The sequence below is a fragment of the Melanerpes formicivorus genome, unplaced genomic scaffold (assembly GCF_026170545.1).
Source record: "Melanerpes formicivorus ecotype bairdi unplaced genomic scaffold, bMelFor1.0.p_v2 SCAF_96, whole genome shotgun sequence".
Classification (NCBI taxonomy): Eukaryota; Metazoa; Chordata; class Aves; order Piciformes; family Picidae; genus Melanerpes; species Melanerpes formicivorus.
Window position 1 is genome coordinate 847,307 of NW_027142448.1, and position 14,276 is coordinate 861,582.

General features: G+C 50.8%; 1 protein-coding gene across 1 annotated transcript in view; it reads right to left on the reverse strand.

The window, feature by feature from the left end:
* Positions 1 to 4,645: 4,645 nt before the first annotated feature.
* LOC137455322 (alpha-2-macroglobulin-like protein 1) overlaps positions 4,646 to 14,276 on the reverse strand; it is a 40,960-nt gene continuing 31,329 nt past the window's right edge. The window contains exons 27-35 of the mRNA XM_068166035.1: positions 12,299 to 12,458; positions 9,446 to 9,663; positions 9,048 to 9,263; positions 7,811 to 7,935; positions 7,333 to 7,423; positions 6,761 to 6,829; positions 6,438 to 6,540; positions 6,304 to 6,366; positions 4,646 to 4,937 (exon numbers count right to left, since the gene is read on the reverse strand). Of these exons, the coding sequence (XP_068022136.1) occupies positions 6,305 to 6,366; positions 6,438 to 6,540; positions 6,761 to 6,829; positions 7,333 to 7,423; positions 7,811 to 7,935; positions 9,048 to 9,263; positions 9,446 to 9,663; positions 12,299 to 12,458 (1,044 nt within the window). The 3' untranslated portion in view covers positions 4,646 to 4,937; position 6,304. The remainder of the gene's footprint in view (positions 4,938 to 6,303; positions 6,367 to 6,437; positions 6,541 to 6,760; positions 6,830 to 7,332; positions 7,424 to 7,810; positions 7,936 to 9,047; positions 9,264 to 9,445; positions 9,664 to 12,298; positions 12,459 to 14,276) is intronic.

Sequence of the window (14,276 nt, forward strand, 5' to 3'; positions counted from 1 at the left end):
AATCCAATTCAATCCAATTCAATTCAATTCAATTCAATTCAATTCAATTCAATTCAATTCAATTCAATTAATTCAATCCAGTTCAATTCAATTCAATTCAATTCAATTCAATCCAATTCAATCCAATTCAATTCAATTCAATTCAATCCAGCTCAATTCAATTCAATCCAACTCCATTCCATTCCATTCCATTCCATTCCATTCCATTCACTCCAACTCAATTCAATTCAATCCAATCCAATCCAATCCAATTCAATCCAATCTAATCCAATCCAATCCAATTCAATTCAATTCAATTCAATTCAATTCAATTCAATTCAATTCAATTCAATTCAATTCAATTCAATTCAATTCAATTCAATTCAATTCATCTCAATACAATTAATTTCAATTCAATCCAATTCAATTCAAACCAATTCAATTCAATTCAATTCAATTCAATTCAATTCAATTCAATTCAATCCAATCCAATCCAATGCAATCCAATCCAATCTTATCCAATCTCTTCCAACCTGGTCTGGTCTGGTCTGGTCTGGTCTGGTCTGGTCTGGTCTGGTCTATTCTATTCTATTCTATTCTATTCTATTCTATTCTATTCTATTCTATTCTATTCTATTCCTTTATTCTGGGGGGGTGGGGGGGGGGGGGGTAATTTTAACCCACCAAACCACTATAAGGTCTCCCCTGAGCATTCTCTTCTCCCAGCAGGTCTTCTTAGAGGAGAGGTGCTCCAGCCCTCTGATCATTTTGGTGGCCCTCCTCTGAACCTTCTCCATCAGGTCCATGTCCTTTTGTTGAGGGCCCCAGAACACAGTACTCTAGTTGAGAATAGAATAGAATAGAATAGAATAGAATAGAATAGAATAGAATAGAATAGAATAGAATAGAATAGAATAGAATAGAATAGAATAGAATAGACCAGGTTGGAAGAGACCTTCAAGATCATCGTGTCCAACCGATCGTCCAACACCACCTAATCAACTAAACCATGCAACCAAGCATCCTGTCAAGTGTCCTCCTGAACACCTCCAGTGATGGTGATTCCACCACCTCCCTGGGCAGACCATTCCAATGGGCAATCACTCTCTCTGTGTAGAACTTCCTCCTAACCTCCCCTGAAAAAAGGACAGTGCTGCCTGCCCACTGCAGGCTTGAACCCACAACCTCAGATTAAGGTTCTCATGGTCTACCTGTTGAGCTCACTGTGCTCTTACCAGAGCAGAGTGTCAGTCTCATCTCTCTCTGCTTCTTTTGATGCAACTCCACATGTGTTTGGCCTTCTGGACCATAAGTGAATGCTGTTGGTTCATGTCCAGCTTTCCATCCACCAGCACCCTCAAGTCCTTCTCCGCAGGGCTGCTCTCAATCACTTCATAGAGTCATAGAATGATTCTGTGGTTTGGGTTGGAAAGGACCTTAAAGATCATCTGGTTCCAACCCCACCCTGACATGGGCAGGGACACCTCCCACCAGCCCAAGTTGATCAAGGCCTCATCCAACCTGGCCTTGACCAACTCCAGGGAGAGGGCATCCACAATCTCCCTGGGCAACCTGTTCCAGTGTCTCACCACCCTTGCTGTAAAGAAATTCTTTCTAATATCTAGTCTAATCTGCACTCCTCAAGCTTCAGTCCATTCCCTCTTGTCCTATTGCAACAAGCCCTCATAAAAAGTCCCTTCTCAGCTTCCTTGTAAGGGTCCCTTCAGGTATTGGAAGGCTGCTATAAGGTTCAGTTCTGGCTCACTGGAGAGGTCCCAGATGACTGGAAACTGGCCAGTGTGGTCCCCATCTGCAAGAAGGGTCAGATGGAATCCAGGCCTGGCAGCCTGACCTCAGTGCCAGGGAAAGTGATGGAGCAGATTATCCTGGGAGCAATAACTGCACACCTGAAGGATGGCCAAGGGCTCAGGTCCAGCCAACATGGATTTAGGAGGGGCAGGTCCTGCCTCTCCAACCTGATCTCCTTCTATGATCAGGTGACTGCCTGGTGGATGTGGGGCAGGCTGTGGATGTGGTCTGCCCGGACTTCAGCAAGGCCTTTGACACCATCCCCCACAGCAAACTCCTGGCTAAGCTGTCAGCCCCTGGCTTGGACAGCAGCACTCTGAGCTGGGTTAGGAACTGGCTGGAGGCTGAGCCCAGAGAGTGGTAGTGAATGGTGCCACAGCCAGCTGGAAGCCAGGCACCAGTGGTGTGCCCCAGGGATCAGTGCTGGGCCCTGTGCTCTTTAACATCTTCATTGATGATCTGGATGAGGGCATTGAGTCAGTCACCAGCAAGTTTGCAGATGACACCAAGCTGGGAGCAGATGTTGGTCAGTTAGAGGACAGAAGGGCTCTGCAGAGGGACCTTGACCAACTGGACAGATGGGCAGAGTCCAACAGGATGGCATTCAACAAGTCCAAGTGCCAGGTGCTGCACTTTGGCCACAGCAACCCCAGGCAGAGCTACAGGCTGGGGCCAGAGTGGCTGAGAGCTGTCAAACAGAGAGGGACCTGGGGGTACTGATTGACAGTAGCTGAACATGAGCCAGCAGTGTGCCCAGGTGGCCAAGAAGGCCAATGGCATCCTGGCCTGCATTAGGAATAGTGTGGCCAGCAGGAGAAGGGAAGTCATTGTGCACTGTGCTCAGCACTGGTTAGGCCACACCTTGAGTCCTGTGTCCAGTTCTGGGCTCCTCAGTTTAGGAAAGATGTTGAGTGGCTGGAAGATGTCCAGAGAAGGGCAACAAAGCTGAGGAGGGGTCTGGAGCACAGACCTGTGAGGAGAGGCTGAGGGAGCTGGGGTTGCTTAGCCTGGAGAAGAGGAGGCTCAGGGGAGACCTCATTGCGCTCTACAACTCCCTCAAGGGAGGTTGGAGCCAGGTGGGGGTTGGTCTCTTCTCCCAGGCAACCAGCACCAGAACAAGAGGACACAGTCTCAAGCTGTGCCAGGGGAGGTTTAGACTGGAGGTGAGGAGAAAGTTCCTCACTGAGAGAGTTGTTAGCCATTGGAATGTGCTGCCCAGAGAGGTGGTGGAGTCACCATCCCTGGAGGTGTTCAAGAGGGGATTGGATGTGGCACTTGGTGCCATGGTCTAGTCATGAGGTCTGTATTGATAGGTTGGACTTGATGATCTCTGAGGTCTCTTCCACCCTTGGTGATACTGTGATTCTGGAACATAGCTCGCTTTCACAAGCCCCCGTCTCTCCCCACAAGGACTGGAAGTTCAATACACCCAAAACCCTCCCTTCATTGAGGTAAAGAATTTTACTGGAAACAACACAATGCACAATGTCTGTTTGCAGAAAAGTGATGCAAAAATGCAGAACAGCAGAAGCCAGAGCCCTCTCCCTGCAGCCTCCCCAGTGGAAACGACCAACAACCCAAAACCAAGAAGCAGCAACCAGAACAGGAAGCCTCTCATGGTACAATCTGTACCTCCAGGCCCATGATGCTTTGGTCCAGCCAGCACTTCCATTTTGAAGCTGGCATGACAAATTATGCAGCTGAGTTTCCCATATTTGGGGAAAACACAGGGGTCAGCAGACCCAGAATGCAAAGGGAAAACCACCTGATTGACCATGGTGTTGCCCCTGTCAGGTAAATATCATCCCCCAGCCCATACTGATAATGGGGATTGTCCTGGCCCAGGTGTGGGACCTTGCACTTGGACTTGTTGAACTTCCTGAGGTTCACCTGGGCCCATGTCTCCAGCTTGTTCAGAGCCCTCTGGATGACATCCCATCCCCCTGGTGTATTGATCATACCATTCAGCTTGGTGTCCTCTGGAGGTGTTCAGGAGGAGACTTGATGGGGTGCTTGGTTGCATGGTTTAGTTGATTAGGTGGTGTTGGATGATAGGTTGGACACGATGATCTTGAAGGTCTCTTCCAACCTGGTCTATTCCATTCCATTCCATTCCATTCCATTCCATTCCATTCCATTCCATTCCATTCCATTCCATTCCATTCCACTGCACTCTATTCCATTCTACTCTATTCCATTCCATTCCATTTTATTCCATTCTATTCTATTCTATTCTATTCTATTCTATTCTATTCTATTCTATTCTATTCTATTCTATTCTATTCCATTCCATTCCATTCCATTCCATTCCATTCCATTCCATTCCATTCCATTCCATTCCATTCCATTCCATTCTATTCTATTCTTCTCTCTGCATGAGGCTTGATTTTAAAAAGCAGCAATGGATGTTGAATCCTCACATGAGGCCCCGTGTAGCTCATTATGGGGAAGCGTTCAACTCTGGGACACCAGAGCCCTACAGCTCGTGTTTGAATTGTCCTGTGCAAGACACAACTTCACAACTAGAATCACTCCCCTTCCTCTTCCTATGCTAAGAGGACAGAAGTGAGTATGTGAGATGCACAGCAGGGTAGGTTTACTTCATGTTCATGTAAAGTGCAGGATCAGCCAAGCCGTCACTGCTCAGCTACATCTGTGATGATGCTCAGTAGGATCCACCTCCATGCAGGGCTTGGAGTTCTCACCCCATACTAGTGGCTGCATGATGCTGTTGGAGGGGGACTCCAGGGCTAGAAGAAATGAATGCCAGGTACCTCTCTCAGACACACTCTTTCTGTTAGGGTTTGCTTCTGCTTTCTCTGCCACAGAGTCCACCCACACACCAGATGAGGCAGATTTGTGATTCATGCTTTATTTTCATTCTTTTATAAAAGCAAGAGAATTGCTGGATGAAGACAATCAGAATTAATCAAGCACCCCAAAGAATTCATGGTGAAACGGCCATCAGGATGTGACACGGGTTGGGCTGCAGTTAGTCCTGAAATCCAACTTGACATGTGTCCCAGCATCAATATTCCAAGCCACTGAGATGTGGCTTTTCAGGTGACACGTGCCACGTCATACCAGAAGCAGTAAACTCAGCAGTCCTGCTGTCCTAGGACATCTCACACCAGTGGGATCCCTGTGTGCTGAAAGAGTGGACAGTAGAGAAATAGGCCAAGCCCTGGGAGAAATGGAAACAGAAGAGGGAGTAACCCAGACAGCAAATAACGTGACCCACATTGTTAACTTTGGGATGCTCACAGTTGGGAAGCCCAGGCCCTCAGGAAGGACTCTACAGGAAAGTGTTTCTCTGGTTTGATCTAGCACCCTTGTTTCACCTCAGCCTCTCCACAGAAAGAGAGAGTCTCCATACTCAGAGGAAGCAGAAGCTAGGACCATGAATTCTGCTTGGAAGTTATCACAGTATCACAGTATCACTTTGGTTGGAAAGGACCTCGGGGGTCATCGAGTCCAACCTATCAACACAGACCCCATGACTAGACCATGGCACCAAGTGCCACGTCCAATCTCCCCTTGAACGCCTCCAGGGTCAATGACTCAACCACCTCCCTGGGCAACCCGTTCCAATGCCGAATGACTCACTCGGTGAAAAACTTCCTCCTCACCTCGAGTCTGAACCTCCCCTGGCACAGCTTGAGACTGTGTCCCCTTGTTCTGGTGCTGCTTGCCTGGGAGAAGAGGCCAACCCCCTTCTGGCTACAACCACCCTTGAGGTAGTTGTAGAGGGCAATGAGGTCACCCCTGAGCCTCCTCTTCTCCAGGCTAAACAACCCCAGCTCCCTCAGCCTCTCCTCACAGGGCTTGTGTTCAAGGCCTCTCCCCAGCCTTGTTGCCCTTCTCTGGACACGCTCAAGTGTTTTGATGTCCTTCTTAAACTGAGGGGCCCAGAACTGGACACAGGACTCAAGGTGCGGCCTAACCAAAGCAGAGTACAGGGGCACTATGACCTCCCTGCTCCTGCTGGCCACACTATTCCTAATGCAGGCCAGGATGCTATTGGCCCTCCTGGCCACCTGGGCACACTGCTGGCTCATATTCAGGTGGCTGTCGATCAGCACACCCAGGTCCCTCTCTGTTTGGGAGCTCTCCAGCCACTCCGACCCCAGACTATAGCTCTGCATGGGATTGCCGTAGCCAAAGTGCAGCACTCGGCACTTGGACTTGTTGAAAGCCATCCCAAAGTTCTTCTGGAGCTGGCAGGCAGACCTGTGCACTGTACCTGCAAGGTCCCAGAAAATGCATCACTAATCCTCTAGAGAGCACTTCATGTCCTGACTACAGGGCAAGCCAGGAAAAACTACATTGCAAAGTCCAGAAAGCAGAGGGCAGAATGAAGTCCCTAGAGGCCTAGGGAGTTCCAGATAGAGTCCTAGATGAAGGGAATATGCTGAATCAAAGATACACAGGGCTCCTCCAAGACAGCAGGAGTTAGCTGAGTTGCAGAAGAAACACAGAAGGCTGCTAGGTGTGGAGGAAGAGACTCACACCTACCTCAGATGCAGAAGACATTATAATCAGCCAGGGCCTGCTCCTCTGCAAAAGGACAGGAGAGATCTAAGTTATCCTTGCACAGAGCCAAGCGCAAACACCCAGCCAGCTCTGGCATTCCATGATTCTACACTCACCTGGATGGTAGTAGTCATAGACCCTGACATGGCCTGGCTTCAGGTTGGTCACATCAATCTTCTGCTCCAGTTGCAGAACATATGTCTCAGACTTGTGGCTCAGCTGGGGAAGAAGAGCAGAAGGGGGTTTGCTTCTGAGCTGTTTTTTTCATTCCTCATCTAAAGCTGATCCTACTGTGAGGCAGTAACAACTCTGTGGACTCAAAGGCAGGACCTCCAAGATGAATTTTGAATATCCTGCTCTGCTAGTCTAGTCCTTGGTTCTGCACACCACTCTGCTACTGCCTTCTGCTCCTGTAGCTTCTCCAGCAGCACACACATACCTTGTCCAAGTAGATGGCAATAACTCCTTGTGTCTTCTCAGCTCTTCTCACAGAGTGCCGGTGCTGCAGCTAGGACAGGAGAGCAGAGGAAACAATTTAGGGGAGGATCTTGAAAAGCAAGCATGAGACATCCCAACGAGGACCCTGAGACAGAAGCAGTGCCAAGGCAGTTACTACTCCCTCCCACAGTGGGCAGATGATGGTTGCACTTCTCTGAGCATCCCTAGTGCATCCCTTAAGCTTGTCTGGGCAGGTTCTCATTTGCTCACTTCCAAACTTACTTTGGGCTCTTCAGGCTGATCTCTATGCAGGGCCACTCAGCTCCTGCAAAACTCAAGGACAAGAACCTAGGCTACTTAGCTGTCAAGGATCTGCTGAGTGAATTAGGCCAGAAGGATCAGAGAGACAGACTGTGTGTGGTCATGTTTAAGACAGCAGAAGGTAAGGGATGGTGAGATTGCTCAAGAGAGAGACAGGCAAACACCTTTCTATGCAGCCCCCCTCTCTCCTTGGGCATGGATGGTATCACTGACACCACACTGACACCACCACCCTGACTGTGGGCTTCTTACAGACATCCTGGATCCTGGAGCCAGGTCAAATCCAGACAGCAGGGACACCTCCACGATCACCATGTTGAAAATGGATCTCTTCCCAGTGTATCTGGGGGAGAAGATCAAAAGAAAGTCTCTTCTAGCTTCCCCTTCCCTCCATCACCATACCTTATGTGCAGGACCCTAAACCAGCTATCCCAGCAAGGACAAGGCCCAAAGCAGTCATTGTTCCTTCTCCCAGGGAGCAGATGACAGCTGCACTTCTCTGAGCATCCCCAATCTTAGAAGATTGCTTGCACTCCTCTCCCTAGCAAGAACCAAAGTCCTTGGCAGCATTTCCCTGTTCCCAGAGACAGCTGTATCTTTCTTTCTCCATATTCCATCTGGACCTTCTGCTGAAACCATCTGGTGCCTCTATTGCAGCTAAGAAGCACCCTTCAGCTGTGCAGTCATGCCTGGTTGTCCCTCTCCAGTGGAGTAATGCCTTTAGAGTCACCTGACATTGATGTAGATAGTAACAGAGTGCCTATCATCCCCCGTGCAGTTGACTGGCGCCGTTTCCACTCTCAAGGCAAAGGATGTGGAGACCTGTGGGGAGGGCGTGTTGTACCTCAGCACCATCTGCAGGGAGAGACAAAAAGCCAGCAGCAGGCATGGATTATTATTGCAATACCATCTACTGCACCTCTTTTCTTCTTATTATTTTTTTCACTGACCAGCCCTCAAGACACAGGTCTGACACAGCAGCAAGATAAGCCAGACACAGTGAGAGCATTCATCCCAGTGCCCACAAGAAAGCTCATTCAGACTGGAAACCTTCCATGATCCTTCCAGCTGGGGCTCCTTCACCTCACCCCCTTGAGGATGTGCAAGTCAGGCACACAGCAGTGGGACCATGATATCACAGTATCACAGTATCACAGTATCACAGTATCACCATGGTTGGAAGATACCTCAAAGATCATCCAGTCCAACCTATCACCACAGACCTCATGACTAGACCATGGCACCAAGTGCCACATCCAATCCCCTCTTGAACACCTCCAGGGATGGGGACTCCACCACCTCCCTGGGCAGCACATTCCAGTGATGAATGACTCAGTGAAGAACTTTCTCCTCACCTCCAGCCTAAACTTCCCCTGGTGCAGCTTGAGACTGTGTCCTCTTCTTCTGGTACTGGTTGCTAGAGAGAGGAGACCAACCCCTTCCTGTACAACCTCCCTTCAGGTAGTTGTAGAGAGCAATGAGGTCTCCCCTGAGCCTCCTCTTCTCCAGGCTAAGCAACCCCAGCTCCCTCAGCCTCTCCTCACAGGGCTGTGCTCAAGGCCTCTCCCCAGCCTTGTTGCCCTTCTCTGGACACCTTCAAGTTTCTCAGTGTCCTTCTTAAACTGAGGGGCCCAGAACTGGACACAGGACTCAAGGTGTGGCCTAACCAATGCAGAGTACAGGGCACAATAACTTCCCTGCTCCTGCTGGCCACACTATTCCTGATGCAGGCCAGGATGCCATTGGCCTTCTTGGCCATCTGGGCACCTTTCAGTCCTTCCAATACTCTGTGAGCCATCCTCACATTTGGACATGTTCTGTCTCTGAGTCCCCTCCAGCACACTGGTTTATTGCACTGGCTGATTTATTGCATTGATGCCTGGGGTTCAAGCACAGGGATAGCTGCAATGGAGAGTTTTGGGGTTTCTGAGCAGGGGGTTGTCCTAGAGGGGTCTGTGGAAACCTACCCTGGTAAAGACACAGCAGCTGCCGTTGGCCTGCACTGAGAACTTGCCCGGGACTTCCGTCAGCGCTGCCTCCTGCACCAGCAGCCGGTTCTGCAAGGAGACTTGGAACTGCCTTCCAAAGCCTCTCTGGGACCTCACCTTCACTTCAGCAACCCCTTTTGTGCTGTAGGTCAGTGCTGCATACTTAGCCAAGGCCTGCAAGGCAACTACCGTGTCCTGAAAAGGAAGGAACAGTCACATTCTCAGCTCTGAGACTCAAAGACACCTGAGCTCACCACCCTGAGGACCTCCACATACAGGGGCTCCTCTCCTCCAAGGGTTCACACCTGCACACATTGTGGCTATATTGTGCAGAGGTTCCCTCTCAGGCAGTATCCCCTTCCCTGGCCACCAGTTACCTGCGTGGAGGCAAACCCTCCATAGGCGTTCTGCTGCCTTGTAAGCCAGGCCACAATGCCAGAGGCTGTGTTGAGATCAGACTCTGTGATATTTGGCTTGGAGACCAGGGCCAGGAGGACATAGGCTGTCAACTCCACATCCACAGACAGTGGCTCTGCCCAGGGGCTGCTGCTGAGTCTGGGATTGGACGAGGTCTGACTCCAGTGGATTTGCCCATCTGGGAAAGGAAAGGAGTAGATTACATTGAGAGAGGTCAGGAAAGAAATCCTGAAGCCTAGGAGGCACAGTGACTTGCATCTGCAAAGACCATTTGTCATAGTTTGGGCTGGGTGCCCTCTGCTACGGGGTGCTTCCTGTGTCCAGAAGTCCAGCCCAGTGGGTGGACACAGGAAATTAGGTTATTTCCTACCATGATCCCTTGCACCACTATAAGTTTTGTGGCGGGGTCTGGCACTTCCTCTTTTCTTCCTCCTCCGTCAGTTGGTAACATGGGGGAGAGATCTCCTGGCCTTGGGCCTTGCTAGGCCCAAGGCCACGGGGGGATGGGCAGTCTCAGATCTGGCCAGCTGAGACTAGCCTAGCAATGGGAGGGGGAAGAGGGAGCCCTGGGGGTCTCGGGTGTACCCCCAGGTAGGGATGGGTTTCTCTGGGTCTGTTTTGGGTTCTTTTCTCTTGTCACTGTATCTCTAGTTCTCTGCACGCACTCACTGTTCTATTTAAACTTTCCATCACTTTTGCAATCTGTTTGTCTGAGTCATTATTTTTTGCGCGTGGTGGGGAGGGGGTCTGCCCCAACCCATTACATTTTGGCGCACCAACGTGGGGCTGGCTGTTGTGCCCACTCTGCAGATCGATTGCAAAGGATGGAGAGTTTAAATTCAGTTCTGGGCGTCGGTTTGGGTTTGGCAGTTGGGGGCTCAAGTGATGTTGCCGGGGCGACCGTGTGAGTTCTTGTGGATTGTGGGGGGATGACTGGTGCGCTGCCGGTGGCTCGGACCTTCTCCTGCTATTTCAGGCAGGGGTGGTTCTCGACCATCGGCATCGGGGTACCGCTTGAGAACGCGGAACCTGCCCCTCCTCCGCGGCGGGCAGTGAAGTGGGGGAGGGGCAGCGGCGAGCAGATCAGAGTCAGGTCCGTTCTCGCTGCGGGGATAGAGCCAGCCGCTGCGAGCGGGCGAGCCAGCTCCCGAAGCCCCGGGGGGCCGACGGGGACTCCAGCTGGAAAGCCGTTTTCAAGGGCTCTGAGAACGCGTGTATGGCTTTCGCTGGAGAAGCCGTTTGAGTGTCCGAGGGGTGGAGGTGATTTTGATTCTGTGCCGCGGCGGCAGAGGTGGGCGGAGCCCTGCTGCGGGCGAGCGGCGCCGGCGGACCCGGCCGTGCGCTCGGGCTGCGGCGGGGCCGGCCCTAGTCTCTTCCCCGACTTTTTCGGACGAGTTCCGAAACTGGCGCCGAGCACCTGGCTCCACCTCCCTTCTTCTCAGTGAGCTGTGGTGCAGCCCCTCCCTTTCTGGTGGGGGGGGGGGGGGTGTGCAGCCGGATGCTGTCTTGCCTTGGTACAGGTACGCCTAGTGGGGGGGCGGAGTACCTTGGACTAGCATCCGTGTGGTTGGACCGCAGTTGGAAGCGGTTGGTTGCGGCACCCTGGATGGATTGAAAAAGGCAGTCGTGGGTTGGATTGTTTCGACTGGCCTGCCCCAGGGGTGGAGAATATGCCGCCGAGTGACCATGGGTGAAAAGTAGAGGCTTGGCTGAGAAGTCGTGAGGCTGTTCCAGGTGACCAGGATGCCCAACGGATCCATGGAGAACTTGCACCGCAGGAGAATGAGTTCTGCATCGCCGGGAGGTTCCATTGGATGAAGGAAGAAGAACTGGAATGGACAGACACTAGAGCCTGACTGAGAGACTGAGTGGACGCCCAGATGAAGACACGGACTTCGCCGGACATGTCATCAGTTTTCTGATTTGATGATGTGTTTGGGTGCAGGCATCATGGTTTGAAATAAAGGGGTGGCTCCTGTCGTAGTTTGGGCTGGGTGCCCTCTGCTACGGGGTGCTTCCTGTGTCCAGAAGTCCAGCCCAGTGGGTGGACACAGGAAATTAGGTTATTTCCTACCATGATCCCTTGCACCACTATAAGTTTTGTGGCGGGGTCTGGCACTTCCTCTTTTCTTCCTCCTCCGTCAGTTGGTAACATGGGGGAGAGATCTCCTGGCCTTGGGCCTTGCTAGGCCCAAGGCCACGGGGGGATGGGCAGTCTCAGATCTGGCCAGCTGAGACTAGCCTAGCAATGGGAGGGGGAAGAGGGAGCCCTGGGGGTCTCGGGTGTACCCCCAGGTAGGGATGGGTTTCTCTGGGTCTGTTTTGGGTTCTTTTCTCTCGTCACTGTATCTCTAGTTCTCTGCACGCACTCACTGTTCTATTTAAACTTTCCATCACTTTTGCAATCTGTTTGTCTGAGTCATTATTTTTTGCGCGTGGTGGGGAGGGGGTCTGCCCCAACCCATTACACCATTGAGTGAATACCCTAATGGCTACCCATGGGTGTCAGGCACTAACAAGAAGCTTGCATCCCTCTCTGGTGCTTTGCAGTCCTGCAGAAGAAAGCCCACTTCTCTCAGAGCCCAGCCTTCCCTTCAGCTACCAGAAAAGGAGAAGAGCTTTGAAGGAGGTCAGCCCCCATACCCTAGTATTGCTGGCACATACCTGGAGTTCATAGCAGACTGTCTAAAAACTCTCTTTGGTGAAGGATTTAGAGGGTAAGGCTACAGTCATCCCAGGCTGGATGTAACCAGAGGCTCAGAAAGGTTACTTGCCCCTTCTCTGATGTTCACTGGGCACTGTGATTTCTGTACCTTCTCTTATTGCCTTTTGATCCAGCATCTCAAGTAGCTCTTGTGCGCGTTGAGAGTCCTTGGCCAGGGCAAAGGTGTAGGCCAGCAGGGCCTGTGTGTAAGTGCTGGTGACTTTGGGAAGGGCAGCGATGCAGCCCAGAGCTTTGCGCACCGCCACGCTCTACAGGGAACAGTGACATGGAAGTTGGTGACAGACAAACACATGTGAGGCAGGCAAACACTGAGACACAACAGAAGCTCAAGATCATTATGTCCAACAGTCAACCCAACACCCCCATGCCCACTAAACCATGGCCATTTGTTTCTCTAGACAACATCAGCAATTGGGTTTGTTCCAAGAGGTCAATTTCCACCAGATTGTGGGTAGAAGTCTCTGCCTAGATAGCTTTGTTGTCATGCAAACCACTGGTCCATGCAGGACAGTGTATCTCCAAGCTCTTCCCTGCATTTTAACCCCTAATCACTTTCATGAGTTATGCTCAGGCTGTCCAGGGAAGCAATGGAGTCACCATCCATTACAGTATCACAGTATCACCAAGGTTGGAAGAGACCTCAATGATCATCAAGTCCAACCTGTCACCACAGACCTCATGACTAGACCATGGCACCAAGTGCCACATCCAATCCCCTCCTGAACACCTCCAGGGATGGGGACTCCACCACCTCCCTGGGCAGCACATTCCAATGACCAATGACTCTCTCTGGGAAGAACTTTCTCCTCACCTTCAGCCTAAACTTCTCCTGGCACAGCTTGAGACTGTGTCCTCTTGTTCTGGTGCTGGTTGCCTGGGAGAAGAGACCAACCCCACCTGGCTACAACCTCCCTTCAGGGAGTTGTAGAGCGCAATGAGGTCTCCCCTGAGCCTCCTTGTTCAAAGGAGGTGTAGACATAGCCCTCTGGCACATGGTCTAGTGGGCATGCTGGGGCTGGGCTGACAATGAGACTTGATGATCTTAGAGGTCTTTTTCAAACTTCTTGATCCCATGAGCCTTTTAGGCATGCCTGCAAGGCAAAGTAAGATCTGTTCTGAAGATCTTGAGTGCATTAATCCTTGCAGGACATCCTCCATCAATTTCTCAGAATGGTGATGCCCACTGAGTGTGTGTCCTTTCTCAAAGCATGTATAAACCACTGGAGGAGACTCTTTTCCTGGTTGCCATGGCAAGCTCTGTGCCTCCCATTTCATCTACTCAGCAAACTCATGCAATGGGGTTAGGATAACCCCATGAGACTTTGATTTTAACCTCTTCATGGTTACTTTGCAGTGTCTCCCATAAGCAGGCCTGGTTCATCTGGAATGAATGGTTTATGTGTCTGTGTTCAACTGAGTAACTGTCTTGTTTGTTTGGTATCAACAAATCTGCTGCTCCAACAAAGCATTTTTTCACTCCATGGACAATCTTCTGAGCTAACAACACTGCAGCCAAGTTCTCTGGAGCAGGAGGAATTCCATGAGGTCTCCTACCTTGTGGCAGCTCTGGATTTTCTATCCCCACTGCCAGAGCACTAGGCTGCCCTCTGTGGCTTCATGTATGTTGTATTGAGGGCCGCTTCTCTCCCTTTCAGGATCTGAAGTATGGCTTTGGAGCATAGTGTGCTCTCAGTAACTTTTTGCTTGTCTTCCCCCATGACAAAATTGTTCAAGACCTACAACAGGCTCTTAATTTGCTACCAGGATGAAGGTCCTTGTCCTTGTGTCTCATTCTGCCACCAACCACAGCATTGTGTCAAGTATTTCTCATTCAGCCTCATGAAAAGCCTCCTCCACAAAAATCAGCCCACACTCAGAGAGGTTGTACAACTACCAAGTGACAGCATCATTCAGGCTGAAAGGACCCTCCAGAGGTCTCTAATCCAACCTCCTGATGAACATGGGGTTAGCTATGAGATCAGAACAGGTTGCTCAGTGGCTTATTCAGCCATGTCTTGAAAACCTTCACTGACAGAGAAAACTAAACCTCTCCAGGCAACCTGTTC